General features: G+C 37.6%; 1 protein-coding gene across 1 annotated transcript in view; it reads left to right on the top strand.

The window, feature by feature from the left end:
- The window catches only part of LOC114054412 (WD repeat-containing protein 49-like), a 142,445-nt gene that overhangs the window by 110,507 nt on the left and 18,475 nt on the right, over nucleotides 1-13,463 (top strand). Inside the window, exons 8-11 of the mRNA XM_027877599.1 lie at nucleotides 545-651; nucleotides 744-823; nucleotides 5,477-5,531; nucleotides 6,316-6,361. Of these exons, the coding sequence (XP_027733400.1) occupies nucleotides 545-651; nucleotides 744-823; nucleotides 5,477-5,531; nucleotides 6,316-6,361 (288 nt within the window). The remainder of the gene's footprint in view (nucleotides 1-544; nucleotides 652-743; nucleotides 824-5,476; nucleotides 5,532-6,315; nucleotides 6,362-13,463) is intronic.

Genomic DNA, 13,463 nt, shown 5'->3' with positions numbered 1-13,463 from the left:
AATGCATCTCCTGCCCTTCTTCATAGAGCTAGAGGATTATGGGTATGGAACACTGCATGCACTGTCCAACTTGGCTGATGTATTGGTCAGTTTTGCTGAACTGATTTTAAAAAGTTTGTTATGTGTGATAGCCCTTTGACTAGGGGAATGAGGAAAGGGGAAATATATCAGAAAATAAAAATAATAAAAAATACGAATGAAAAGAATAAAATTAAAAAGTGGGAAGCTTTCCCATTTCTCTACATCTTCATTAGGGAAATGCCTACAATTTGTATTGATTCAAATATATTCAGATGCTGTCTCCACCAAGCAGAGAAAGTTGGATCCTTTTTACCCTACGGTTTCTTTAAAAAAAAATGACTGAAACCTTCTAACCTTCTCACTAATGTAGCCTATTCTTGGGAAACCATAGCTAAAGCTGGTATCTCTTTTTGGTTTTGACCTCCATGATTCTTGTCTTTAAATGGAAATTCCTTTTATATCTGTAATCATTGTAATCCCTATTTCAAACATTTTGCTCAGTCTTTCTTTTTCCCTTACATAGGTGATTAAAGTGTGGGATTTTGAAACAGGAATGTTATTGTCTGAATTTATTGGAGCTCATGGCAATGCAGAAATCACCTGCCTGACTTTTGATTCCAGTGGGAGAAGGTACAGTCATTCTCAATTTTCTATTCAACTCAGAATTGTCATTGAACCTCTTGGTCTCGGATCTTAATGAATAAACCTTACTTCTGCCTCAGGCTGGTCACTGGTGGTAGAGATGGGTGTTTAAGAATCTGGAACTACAACAATGGGCATTGTCTGAAAACTCTGACCCAAGGCAAGTGATTTCTATTTCTCCAGATCTTAGAATATAAGAGTATGTGCACTTGGTAGGGCCAAAGTGGGATTGAAAGTGTTATGGATGGGTTAGGTGTTATTCCTTCACTGAACTTATCTATAGGCCAATGTTTTGAGGGAAAGACTTGATTCAATTTATTTTGAGTGTTATAGCATTAAATTCTAAATATTTTTGGTGGTATGGCATACAGACAATAAATTCCCCAAAATAATAGTTAAATACACTAGGAACTTCACATAGGTTTCCTTCTCATGCTGCCAAATTGGCCACCCCGCATCCATAGACATTTAAAACCCATGACCTCTGGGTGAAAAGATGTTAGTGTACATACACAATGATATAAAAAGGTCATCTGAGGTTCTCTAATAATTATCCCTGTGTCTCTGTATCAGTCTCCCGTCACTCGTGTCATCTGTGTGGACGTTTCTAGCAAGGTGTTGAAGATGTTCCACAATGGATGGAAAGGGATGCATCTCTAAGATGGATCTCTGCTTTCCATCTTAGACCCATATAGTAGTGCTAACAAGTAGGTAGTCTTCCCCTCATGAATAACAACTGCCACAAGATCAATGGTTGTGGAGGAAAGGTGTGTATTCCTGGTCTTTGATTTTTATAGATGGTATAACTATTCCTCTTGTATCCTTAATTGCTGGGGTTGGTGCTGTGCCCACTAGAAGGCCTCTCACATCATCCACAATCCATTCTTCTCTCACTATGATGTCTTTGAACATTCTCACCATCTCCTGGTAGGGAATTAAGCCGCTAGTTAGCAAACAATTCCGTTAACAATTATGACTTTAAGGATGCTGAAATGTACTACTGTCTCAGTTTATAAAACATAGCTACTGTTTCTTCTTCTTCATCCCTGTTCATGCCCTATAATACCCCCACAGTGACCACAGTATGACATAGAGTCTTTCCAGTACAATCTGCCTCACAGTCATTTGTTAACCCCTCATATCAACAGTACTTAATGAGAGTCAAGTTATATTGCTGTGTACAAGATCTCTAATATCTGACTAAGCGATGCAAAAACAACACATCAATGACATCTTGAGAAAGAACGGGATGATAGTTTTTAAAATCACTGGTCTCATCTGCAAAAACCATATGTAAAAAAATCACAGCTAGAAAAAAATATGTAAAAATCTTGAATAGATCCCAGCAATGTTAAGGTTACAATGGAAATCCTTAACGAGCCCCAGCAATAAAACCCTGAACCTGATGAAAGATCCCCCAGGTTCAAAGCACACAGAAAAACAAACTAAAGCTTCTGAGCCCCCACCAGTATTTCTTTTACCAGACCAACCAAATTCTCAAGCCAAAGTAAAAGACATTTAACTAAACAGTCCAGCAAAATAAATAATGAAAAAAAATTCTCCCCTTATAGATAGGGATGGACTCTCTCACAGATCCCCATATCATAGGTGGGAGGGAAGATGCATGTCCAGGGATCTCTCCCACAGAACTGCTGACAATCCATTTAGGCTATTCTTTGCTTCCTACTCTCCACTGCTGCCTCTGTGGATGGGGCTGCTCTTGGTAGGTTATTTACTGGCAGTGCTGGCCTTAGCTGTGATAGGCTCTGATCTGTATAGGAGTTTATCAGCTCTTTTAGTTCATAGCTCCCAGAGCCACCTCAGTTCTTTGAATTCAGACCTGGACTATAACCAATCAAATAAGCTCTTAGGCATTGCCTGCCTTTTAAAATTTCTTTTCTTCAGCTATCATGACTTCACCCTAGTCTCTACTATTTAACTTAAAGGTACAATTTTCCTTTATCTTTAACTGTGGTCCATGTTAAATTCTTGGCTTCCTCTGAAATTTTCTTCCTCCAGATGGTTTTTACAGTGGTCATGAGCATAATTTCTGTAGAATTTCTCTATGCCCTTTCCTTTTCTGGGTGACTTTGAACTTTTTTTTAGGAGAGGCTACTTTAAAATAAATGTATGTGATAGCTATTTCTAATCCACTCACTCACACTCCTCCCCTACTCCCTCACCCCCAGTAAATGTCTCTTCCCTTCGTTGTACTACCAGGTTTCTTTTTTTTCAAGCTTCTTTTCTTTTTAATTAATCCATGTCATCTCCACACTGAGCATTTTTTTTCAAGTAAAAAATAAATTCTACAATAGATATAAGCATTGTCTAGCAAAGCAAATGCCCACACCAGTCATGTCTAAAAATATTTGTCTTTTTCTGCATTAAGTTCATCACCTCTGTCAGGAGGTGTGGCAGGTTTCATCTTCATTCTTTTGTACTAATGATTTATTGATTCATTGATCAGAATTCTAAAGCTTTTCAAAATTCTTTTTCTCTATAATATTATCATTGTATAAGTTGTTTTCCTAGTTTTGCAGCATTAGTTCATAATGATCTTCACAGTTTCTTCTGAAATTTTCTACTTATGATACAATAATATTCTATTGCCTTAATAAAACTCAATTTGTTTTGCCATTCCCCCATAGAACATCCACTTAATCTCCAATTTTTAGTTACCACAAAAGGAGCTACTATAAATAGTTTTGTACATGTAGATCCTTTTCTTCTTTCTAAAACTTTCTTTGGGGTATAGACTTGGTAATAGTGTAAGTGGATCAAAGGGTATGCACAGTTTGGTGACTTTCTGGGCACAGTTCCAAATTGCTAGGTCATGTATCCATTTGTAACTTATCTTCACATACAGTGTGAGGTGTTGGATTAAACCTAATTGCTGCCAGATAGCTGTCCAATGTACTCAGCATTTTCCCCAGTAATGAGTCCTTTCCCCTTATTAAATGAGTTCTTTGTGTTTATCAGATGCTATACTGTTGTATTTGTTTGTTTCTGTATGTCGTATACCTGATCTGTTCTACTGATAGGCTTCTTTTTTGTATCTTTTTTTTTTTTACCAAAACCAAAATTGTTTTAATGACCACTACATTGTAGTATGATTTGAGATCTAGTTCTGATAAATTCCTTTTCTTCCCAGTTTTTTTCATTATTACCCTTGAGATTCTTGATCTTTGGTTTATCATATGAATTTCATTTTTTTTCTATCTCTATAAAATATTCTTTTGGGAGTTTAATTGGTTCAGCACTAAATAAATAAATTCATTTAGGTAACATTGTCATTTTATTATGTTGACTCACCCTACCCATAAGCGATTAGTTTTTCACAATTATTTAGGCCTGTCTTTTTTTATCTGCAAACAATGTTTTATAATTAGAGTCAAATAATCCCTAGATGAATCTTGGTAGATATACATCATTTGCAAAAAGTAATAATTTTGTTTTCTCTTTGTGCTTATTCTTTCAACTTCTCTTCTTCTTCTCTTCCTCCTCCTCCTCTTCCTTCTTTTTGGCCTTGTTTATTTCTATAGCTAGCATTTTTAGCACTATATTATTAAATAGTAGTAGAAATGATAAGCATCCTTGCTTTATCCCTGATCTTATTGGAAGGTGTCTAGATTTCCTCTATTACATATCATGTTTGCTGTTAGATTTAGATAAATTCTATTTACTGTATGAAGGAAATATCCATTTATTCTTATGCTTTATAGAGTCTTGACAGGAATGAGTATAGAATTTTGTCAATAACCTTTTCAGCATCTATTGATATAATTATATAATTTTTATTATTTATATCAATATTATGGATGCCATTAAACTTAAAGGACCCAGGCCCTACTAAATATTCTAAATATCATAAAATCTAAAGATAATTAATAAAGTAAAATGGGGTTCTTTACAATATTACTATAATTATTGTCATGTTTATCTACTATAATCTTGTTTTTATTATGTCTACTGATAGAAGTATTGTGAGGAAGAAGAATGGCTACTGAACAGGTTAAAGGATTATTTAAAGTCTTACAATGAATTTTGGTAAAATAGGGGGTAGGGTGTGTGTGTGTGTGTGTGTGTGTGTGTGTGTGTGTGTGTGTGTATGTGTGTGTAAAACCTCATGAAATCATAACTCCTGCTCTTCTCATTTGCTGTCAAAAGATAATAGATCCATTGCTACTCATGAGGAAGGAAGAAAAAAAAGACACAAACATTTATTGAGTACCTACTATGTGCAAAGCACTAAACTCAATGCTTTGCAAAAATGATCTCATGTGATCCTTACTACAACCTGGAAGGTAGGTGCTATATTATCCTCATTTTACAATTGAAGAAAATGAGGCAAAGATAGATTAAATGACTTGCCTAAGATCAAACTGCAATAAGTATCTGAGGCCAAATTTTAATTCAAATCTTCTTGATTCCAGACCCAGGACTCTATCCACTGTGAAAAGCAAAAAAATCTCTTTCTGGTTATAAGGTCCAGTTTGGTAAATTAGCAAAGCTTTCCTGGCTTGCAGGGTCTCTGAATAGTGACCTGGAAGTGGCCATTAACTTTTAAAAAGTGAGTGATTTCTTCTCTACTCACAAGTAGAACCAGACTCAAAATAAGCAAAACAATTCAAGGGTTTACAATGGAAACGAAAGCACCTTGAGAATAGGAATCATTTCATTCTTTATGCTTATATACCCAGGGTCTAGTACATTCCCTGGCACATAGTAGGCACTTAATAAATGCTTGTTGAATGACTGATTGACTTAAAGTGTTTTTGAGAATACAAGCTGATTAACTGCATTATTTTTCCAGATGAAAAGCACAATGAAGTCTGTGACTGTACCTATGTAGAAGTGTATCAAAATAAGTAAGTTATATCCACAGTAGTGAGACTTGTTCTTCAGAAATGTTAAGTTGGAGGACAGAAAATTTGGTGGAAGGGGCAGGACATGAAAGTCATCCTCGATATTTCAAGGGTTGCCATGAAGAACTTGTCCTAGAGCACTACTATCCTAATTGATCTCCTTACTTCCAGTCTTCTCCTCTCTAATCCAGGAATAATTGTATCATGGAATAGTGAAAGTTTGTAGTCAGAAGACCAAGATTTGAATCTTCCCTCCCTGTTAGGCTTGTGACCTTGGAAAGTTATTTAACCTTTTTAAGTCTCTTTTTCCTCATTTATAAAATGGGGCTAATACCTAACTTATAACGTAATATCTGACTTATAAGTATCAAATAAGATAAACTATACCATTAAGATACTATATAAGTAAATAACAACACCACTGCCTGCTTTCATAAGAATAAGTCATTAAGGGATGTTATGCCCCTTTGAATGCTTTTCTTACCACCCAGGACTAACAGCCTAGGATAACTTAAGCTCAACATCCTACTCAAGACTTACAAATTCCCTGAGTCTTGCAAAATGAAAAAAGTTGTCTGTTAGCTTGTGGCTTTGGAGTCAGGGTTCATAGGATTCTAGATTTAGAGCTTAGAGGTCATTTAGTCCAACACACTCAGCCCTCTAAAACTTGACTAAGTTACAGATGGATTGCAATCCATGAAATCATGGGTCCTTGATTAATTAATACAATTTATAAGTGCAATAGACAAATTCATTTATCTGATTCCTGAACTTCTTATCATTCTAGGTACATCATAGCTGTGGGATGGGACAGAAGAATAAACTTGTATTTTGTAAGTGAACAGCAAAATAAAACCATTTTAACTCCCTGGTTCAGAATAAACTTTCTATCAGCTGGTTATTTTTCTTCTACAAAGAAATTCTGGGAAGAGGCCGATACATTTATCTTTAGTATTTTTCACCTGGTAACATACCTGGCCAGTAAAGCAAAAATTGAGTCAGGAAAGAATTCTTTAGCTTCTCTTCTGCATATATTTTTCCTGCCCTGGTTTTGCTCCTTCTGTTGTTTGTTCTCCCTGATCTCAGTTGGGTGCAGGAGGAAACTGATTACAGAGACAGTAAGTGGCAGACATGGCTGAGTCACATCGGGCCACCCTTAGAAGCCATTCATTTTAACAAGCGTTTGTTGATCTGTTGTTACATGCAAGACACTGAGCTAGTTGCAGCGGGGAATAAAAAAAAATCAATAAGATACGTAGTTCTTGCCTTCAAGGTCTACCATCCTAATTGGTCTCCCTACTTACAATCTTCTGCTTTTTTAATAAACTCAATTCAATTTTTAATAACACACATATTAAACACCTGTGTGGAAGGCAAAGTTACAAAGGCTGAGGTTATATGGGGGGGAAAGTGCCTGCCCTCAGGGAGCAGGGGGAGCAATGGATGACAGTAGAGGTGATATCTGAGGATGGATGTGGAAAGACCTGACGACAGCAGCTTCAGGCTTGGTGACCCTTTGTGATGGAGAGAAGTGCTGACTGGTGATTCTAGAAAGGCACTGATCTACCAAGCCTGGCAGAGAGTTTTTTCTAAGGAGAACCTTACAAGAGTTCCATGAATCAAGTAAAAAGACCTCTAGTGCTAGAAGTAAGAAGGTACTCCTTAGCTGCATTTGGCATGTGCCTTGTTACCATGTATATTAAGTTGGAGCCCACTCTCTTCATGGACTTTCTATGTGCAAGGAAAGAGTGTGTGAGGTAACCCTGATGGTTGGATAATCCTGAGAGGAAGGAATTCCTAGTACTTTCTCTCAAGCCTCCATGCTTTTTAAAAATTTTCTACTGGAAAAATACAATATTTACCCAAGTTAGTAAATTCAAAATAGTTTCGAGAAGGAGAGGATAATTGATGAAACCAGGGAAAGTCCCCATATAGAAAGTAGCACCTGAGCTTTAAAGGAAACTAAGGATTCTATCAGTTGGAGGTACCAGATGCATTTCAGACATGAGGACCACATGTTGCTGTTGTTCATCCTTTGTTCTTGAAGAGGACCAATGACATCAGGAGAGTGATGTCTTGATTTGCAAGTGAATTGGATTTAAGTGAGGCAGGGCTGTGCAAAGTCATCAAACTCACTCTCTCCTCCACAGTCATCTGAGTCCAGGAGCAATACATAGGTCAGGATAACTAGACATGACCCCAGATGTAGTGGGGAAATCTTAATCTTTTTAAGCTAAGGTCTTTCCCAGGTGTCAGTTTGTCTGAGGCAACACCTATTCAGTGATTCAGTGATTTAAGGTTAGGTGAAAAAAGAGGCAAAAGATGGCCTAGTTTGTCTACTCAAAAAAAAAAAAAATCAACCTGGGAGGGGAGGACCCTCTGGTCTTCTGGCCAGAACAGAAACAGTTGCTATTTACACTCTCTCTGAGCCATCAGAACCCAAACAATGACCAAGTGAGGCTTGGCCTGGGACCTATTATTGGCCAATCAGTGAGAGTCAGAGTGAATTGGGTTTAAGGCATAGTCAGGTAGCTCAATTTGTATCCAAAGGCAGAAAGGTGGAGAATGAGGAAGATCTAGAAAGTCAGTTTGACTGAAACAGAGTGCATGTAGGAGAGTAAAATGAAATTACATTAGAAATATAGGTAGGAGAAAAATTATGGAAGGCTTTAAATGTCAGACAGAGGATTTTGTATTTTATGCTAAAGGCAACAGAGAATCACTGAAGATTTTTGAGGTGAGGTTGAGAGGTGAGGGAGGGGTAACATGATCATATCTATGTTTTAGAAATATCAGTTTGGCAGCTCTGAGGAACTTGGAAACATGAGCTCCGATTAGTAGGCAGTTGTAGTAGTCCATAGGAAAAGTGATGAGGATGTATACTAGGATAAAGGCTACATGAATGGAAAGGTGAACAGATATGTGAGAGACACTATAGAACTAAAATCAATAAGACTTGGTGACTGATTGGATGAGAGTTGAGAGAGAGGGAAGAATCAATGATAGTCTAAGGTTGTAAAACTAGGTGTAGCTCTCTCTTTGGGCTCATTCTCCCAACTCCTATTTGCACTGACAAGTTGGGTTTTCAGAGAGCAATGACTACTGCTCCCCTCAGGGTTCAAAGGGTAACCCTGAGGATTGGGTAATCCTGAGAAATAGGAGTTCCTAGTACTATCTGTCACAAGCCTCCATCCAATGTGCCTCTCATTATCAATCAGTCAGCTGATATCAATTAGTTTTCACAAAAGAGATATTTACAAAGAAGATATAGAAAGGACAGAAGGTGCAACAATACCCTTTACACCAGACTGAGGGACACACACTCTCTCCTTGCACATAAGAAGTCCATGGGGAGAGTAAGCTCCAATTTAACATACATAGTAGCCTAACCTAAATGGCAAAAGAGGCCCAAAAAGCCAATGAGGAGGAGAATGCTTTAAAAAGCAGAATTGGCCAAATGGAAAAGGAAGTCCAAAAGCTCACTGAAGAAAATACTTCCTTAAAAATTAGAATGGAGCAATTAGAAGCTAGTGACTTTATGAGAAATCAAGACACTGTAAAACAAAACCAAAAGAATGAAAAAATAGAAAACAATGTGAAATATCTCATTGGAAAAACAACTGACCTGGAAAATAGATCCAGGAGAGATAATTTTAAAAAATTATTGGACTGAGACAGAAATTCTTAACCTATAGTCTATGAACTTGTTTTTTTATGTTTAATATTTTATAACCATTTCAATATAATTAGTTTCCTTGTAATCTTCTGTATTTTATTTTATGAATTTAAAAACACTTCTGAGAATGGGTCTGCAGGCCTCACCAGACCGCCAAAAGGGTCCATGACACAAAAAAGGTGAAGAACTCCTGCCCAATGAATAGCCCTCGTTAGCCAATCTCTCCTTACACATATATACGTGTTGTTTCCCCTGGTTAGACTATAATATCCTTGAGGGCAAGAATTGTTTCACATTTATCTTTGTATCTCCAGTGCCTGGCACAAAGTAGGCATTTACTAAATGCTTGTTTACTAATGTGGTTGATCACCTATCCTTTCACTGAACCCTTTAAAATCCACTCTCTTAAAATTTATTTTGCATGTCAGACTATGCCTATCTTCTCTTTCTCTATAGTGAATTTTAAGACAGAATTATTTCATACTACCACAGTTTCAATCACATCTACTCTAGCAACAAATTCCCTCTTGTTGGTCAATAAGAACCATAATACCAGTTCTTGTGGCTTTTTTTCCCTCTGAAGAATGAAACAATCATTAAAGCGAGTCAGGAATCTGTCAGATGTTCCACTGTCAGCAGAGAGATGGCTTCAAAAGATATCCGGATAATTGAAGTCCCCTATCACTTCTGTATCATACTTCTATGCCAAGTTTGTGATATGCTTTGCAAACTTATCTAATTCTCCCTTCTGTCCAGGTCATAAAGCTATCACAATGTTGATACTATTTCTACCTCCATTGATTTTTGCTCAAATGCTCTTCAGTATGATCCTCTCTCCTAGATTTCCTGAAATCAGTTTATCTTCTTAGTATATAATGCTGCTCTACCCCACCTTTTAAATCCACTTTATTTCTTTTGAATGAGGTAGACCTTTTCTAAGTCATATTCCAGTCATGAATCACATCTTATTAAGTTTCAATAGTCCACATGAGTTCATATTTATCTCCTTGCATTGGGATCTGTAGTGCACTCTATTTATTACCCATATTTTGTGAATTTATGGATCCGAATCCATGATTTTTATTGCTCTTCCTCTTTTTGGATATTGTTTCTTGTGAACTAGTGGTTCTTTCTTCTGCTATTCTTTCTATGTTGTGACTGCTGCTTTCTATAATATCTAGATCTATTTGAACATTTTTCTTCTTCCTCTTCAGTTTTCAGTTTAAAGCTCTAAGCAGATTTACAGGCATTATGGATGACTGGCCAAGAAGAGCCTAGTCCTTAGGAATATGCAAGGTATTCTCTGCCTAGTATGGATCTGTGTGGAGGATTGGTGAGTCTGCATCTAGGCATGTATAATAGAAGTGCTAAACCCTGACTCAGAACATGTACAGGTAGTCTGTGTGTGTTAGTGAAGAAAAGCCTCCGAGCTAGAACTGAGTGTGCATACAAAAGGCACAAATAGACCAAAGATCTTTTTTTCCCCTCATAACTTTTGAGTGAGGAAGAAAAAAATCCTGTAAACCTACGGATGGGGAGTCTTTCCTCCACCTAGTTGCCATGTGGTCCCAAACACATGGAGCTGCTGTTTCTTCTGTATCTTCCTCTTCTACTTGATCTTAGATAAATGAGTGTCAGATACAGAATGGACAAGATCATGACCTTGTGAACTTTGAAAGATCAGAAAAAAATATTAGAGATCCAACAGCTGAAGTGGTAGGGAGGAGCATGCTCCAGGTCTCAGAAGTTTTTGCATATCAGGTCTTGCTACATAATCTCTGTAAATATCTCTTTGTAAAAGCTAATTGATGTTAACTGATTCATTGATACTGAGGAAGACCAATGGGGATATCATGGTATTAATGATTGGTTAGATGGTACTGAGGAAACGTTAACTTGATGGGGGTTCATGGACAATAGTACTAGAAAGATACCCTAATCCTTCTGAGTTATCTCTAGGACCCTGAAGGGATATATAAACAGACATGCTATGGGGACCCAACTTGTTATTTGGAATGTGGGTTAAGAAAATGAGCCTAGAGGCTAAAGTCCTTCAGAGGATTCCAAACAAAATATTTTTTTTTTACCAACCCTAATCAGGTACATTCCATCTCTCAAAAGCCAATCGTTACTGTATTTTAAGCTGAAATTCATAAAATCAAAATCTCATTCTCAGACACTATCTTCTTAAATCTTCTGTTCACTCCTTAAATTCACATTTATTTTCTGAACCTTCTACCTTCAAAAAGCAATGATGTTGAAACTACCACTTTGTCCCTAAGGCCTTCAATTTTTTTTATTTTCCTCAGGACTTTGTAATCTTCAGCAATGCTTTCTAGATTCTTCCTGGTGATGTAATTGTCCCAATGTAAATCATCAGAAGTAGGTAATGGCTATCATATTTGACAGCTTTCAGAAGCCTCCATCATGAACCAGAAATATGCTCCAGACAACCCATATTATTTATATCCTCAATAACCCCTTATTAGGAAGTCATGAGCAACTAGTCTTCATCTCCTATTGACTCCAATGGATTTACATGATTTTTCCTTATAGGACTAGAAGGCCCATCTTCTTGAGATGATCTGGTTCCCTTCTCCATGTAAAGTGACCCAGAGTTATTATTAAACTCCAAATGTTCAATGGTCATTGTTGTGCCACATTATTCCACCATTAGACATCCTGACATAGGTTAGGATTGACCTTTGACCATTGAGATCCATTTTCTTCTTTATCTCTTCCATGAAACTCTTCTTCCATTTTTCCAAGACAGACTTCATTCTACTCAAAAACCTAAAGAGCAGAGATGTATTCTTTCAGCCATTTCAGTTTCTGTAAGATAGAGACTAACTTGAACTTTATGCATACCATGACTTACATCTATTACACATCAATTATTTGCAGTCAAAGGATATAATGGGGGGGGCGGGTGTTTAGGATGAAAGCCATTTTACCTGACCGTTAAGGGGGTGGGGGTGGAGAGTGGAAATAATTTTACCTGAAACATGGAGAGTAACAATTAGCATAGCCATGACCAGCTTCTCTCCTTTTCCTCCAAATGATTATCACACAAAATACAATCATGGATAGCAAGTAAATAAATTTATTGGAGCATACAAGAAAAACATTAATAGGGAAGCTATGGAGATCAGTTCACACAAAAATAAAGAGGACTTTGTGTCCAGGGAGTGAGATGAAATTTCAGTTCAACTGAGGAATGAATGACCTCACCTAAAAAGCCTGTTCTTAGCAGTCCCCAGGGCTCAGGCACCAGCATTAGAGGAATATATTAGGATGCCAGCTCTTCCCTAAATGCCTACGGCTCTGGGGGCCTCCCATTCCCCATTCAGAGTCTGTGCCTTTTCTCCTTAACCCTTCTTTTCTCTTCTATTTCTCTTTTCTCTTGGCAATTTCTCAGCCAGTCAAGAGTGACATCACCCTAAACGATGCAGTATGCAGTATCACAAGGCTGTCCTTCATGGACTGCCAAATCGCCCTGGGTTTACATCTATACATGTAGTGGTGGTTTGGTGCATGCTCAGAGCACCCTAGACGGCATCTCAAGGTAGAAGCCACTAAGGAAAAAATGACTTCTTTCCACATGGAGAATGCCAGGGCATGTCTTACAGGATAATTTGAGAATTGCCTTGGAAAGGCAGACTGTGAAACATGTGCAGACATTCTATTACTGGTTTCAGTCAGCTAACCACATGATGAAGAAAAGGCATTTTATTGACTACAGATTAATTAAAAAAGACTTCTCATCTTCATCCTCTACCTCTTGGCCTTAGCACTCTATCGGGGAGGAGTGAGGATGGGGGAACCTCTGGGTTAAAGGTAGTGGAATCTGTGACTCAGTGCCTTCTAAAGTCACAGAGGAGTCCTCAGCATCCTGTCATTCCAGAGTTTCAGTTTTGCTGTATCTGCATCCTGAAGAACAAGAAATGATTTGGGGGAGTGAGCTTCCATGACTTAGCACAGTGCCTGGCACTAAATAAATGCTAGTTGATTGGCTGACTGACTTTGAGGAACCTATCCCACAGGCAACTGAGAGGGAGGCTCATCCATCAGTCATGCTTCAACTTGGCATGAATTTGATGGGATCAATGCTATATAAGAACTAAGATCAATTTTGAGCCTAACCCCTTGACCCCCCTCTATAGGGAAGACTATGCCCCCAAAGTGTTTATGTAAATGTTCTGTGTTCTGGATATATCTTCTAAGGAAAGAATTCTTTGCTACCCTAGAGAGTTTCTTTC

The sequence above is a fragment of the Vombatus ursinus genome, unplaced genomic scaffold, assembly GCF_900497805.2.
Source record: "Vombatus ursinus unplaced genomic scaffold, bare-nosed wombat genome assembly UNPS02014813.1, whole genome shotgun sequence".
NCBI classification, from domain to species: domain Eukaryota; kingdom Metazoa; phylum Chordata; class Mammalia; order Diprotodontia; family Vombatidae; genus Vombatus; species Vombatus ursinus.
Note: the sequence above shows the minus strand (reverse complement) of the source record. Positions and strands in the feature narration are given on the sequence as shown.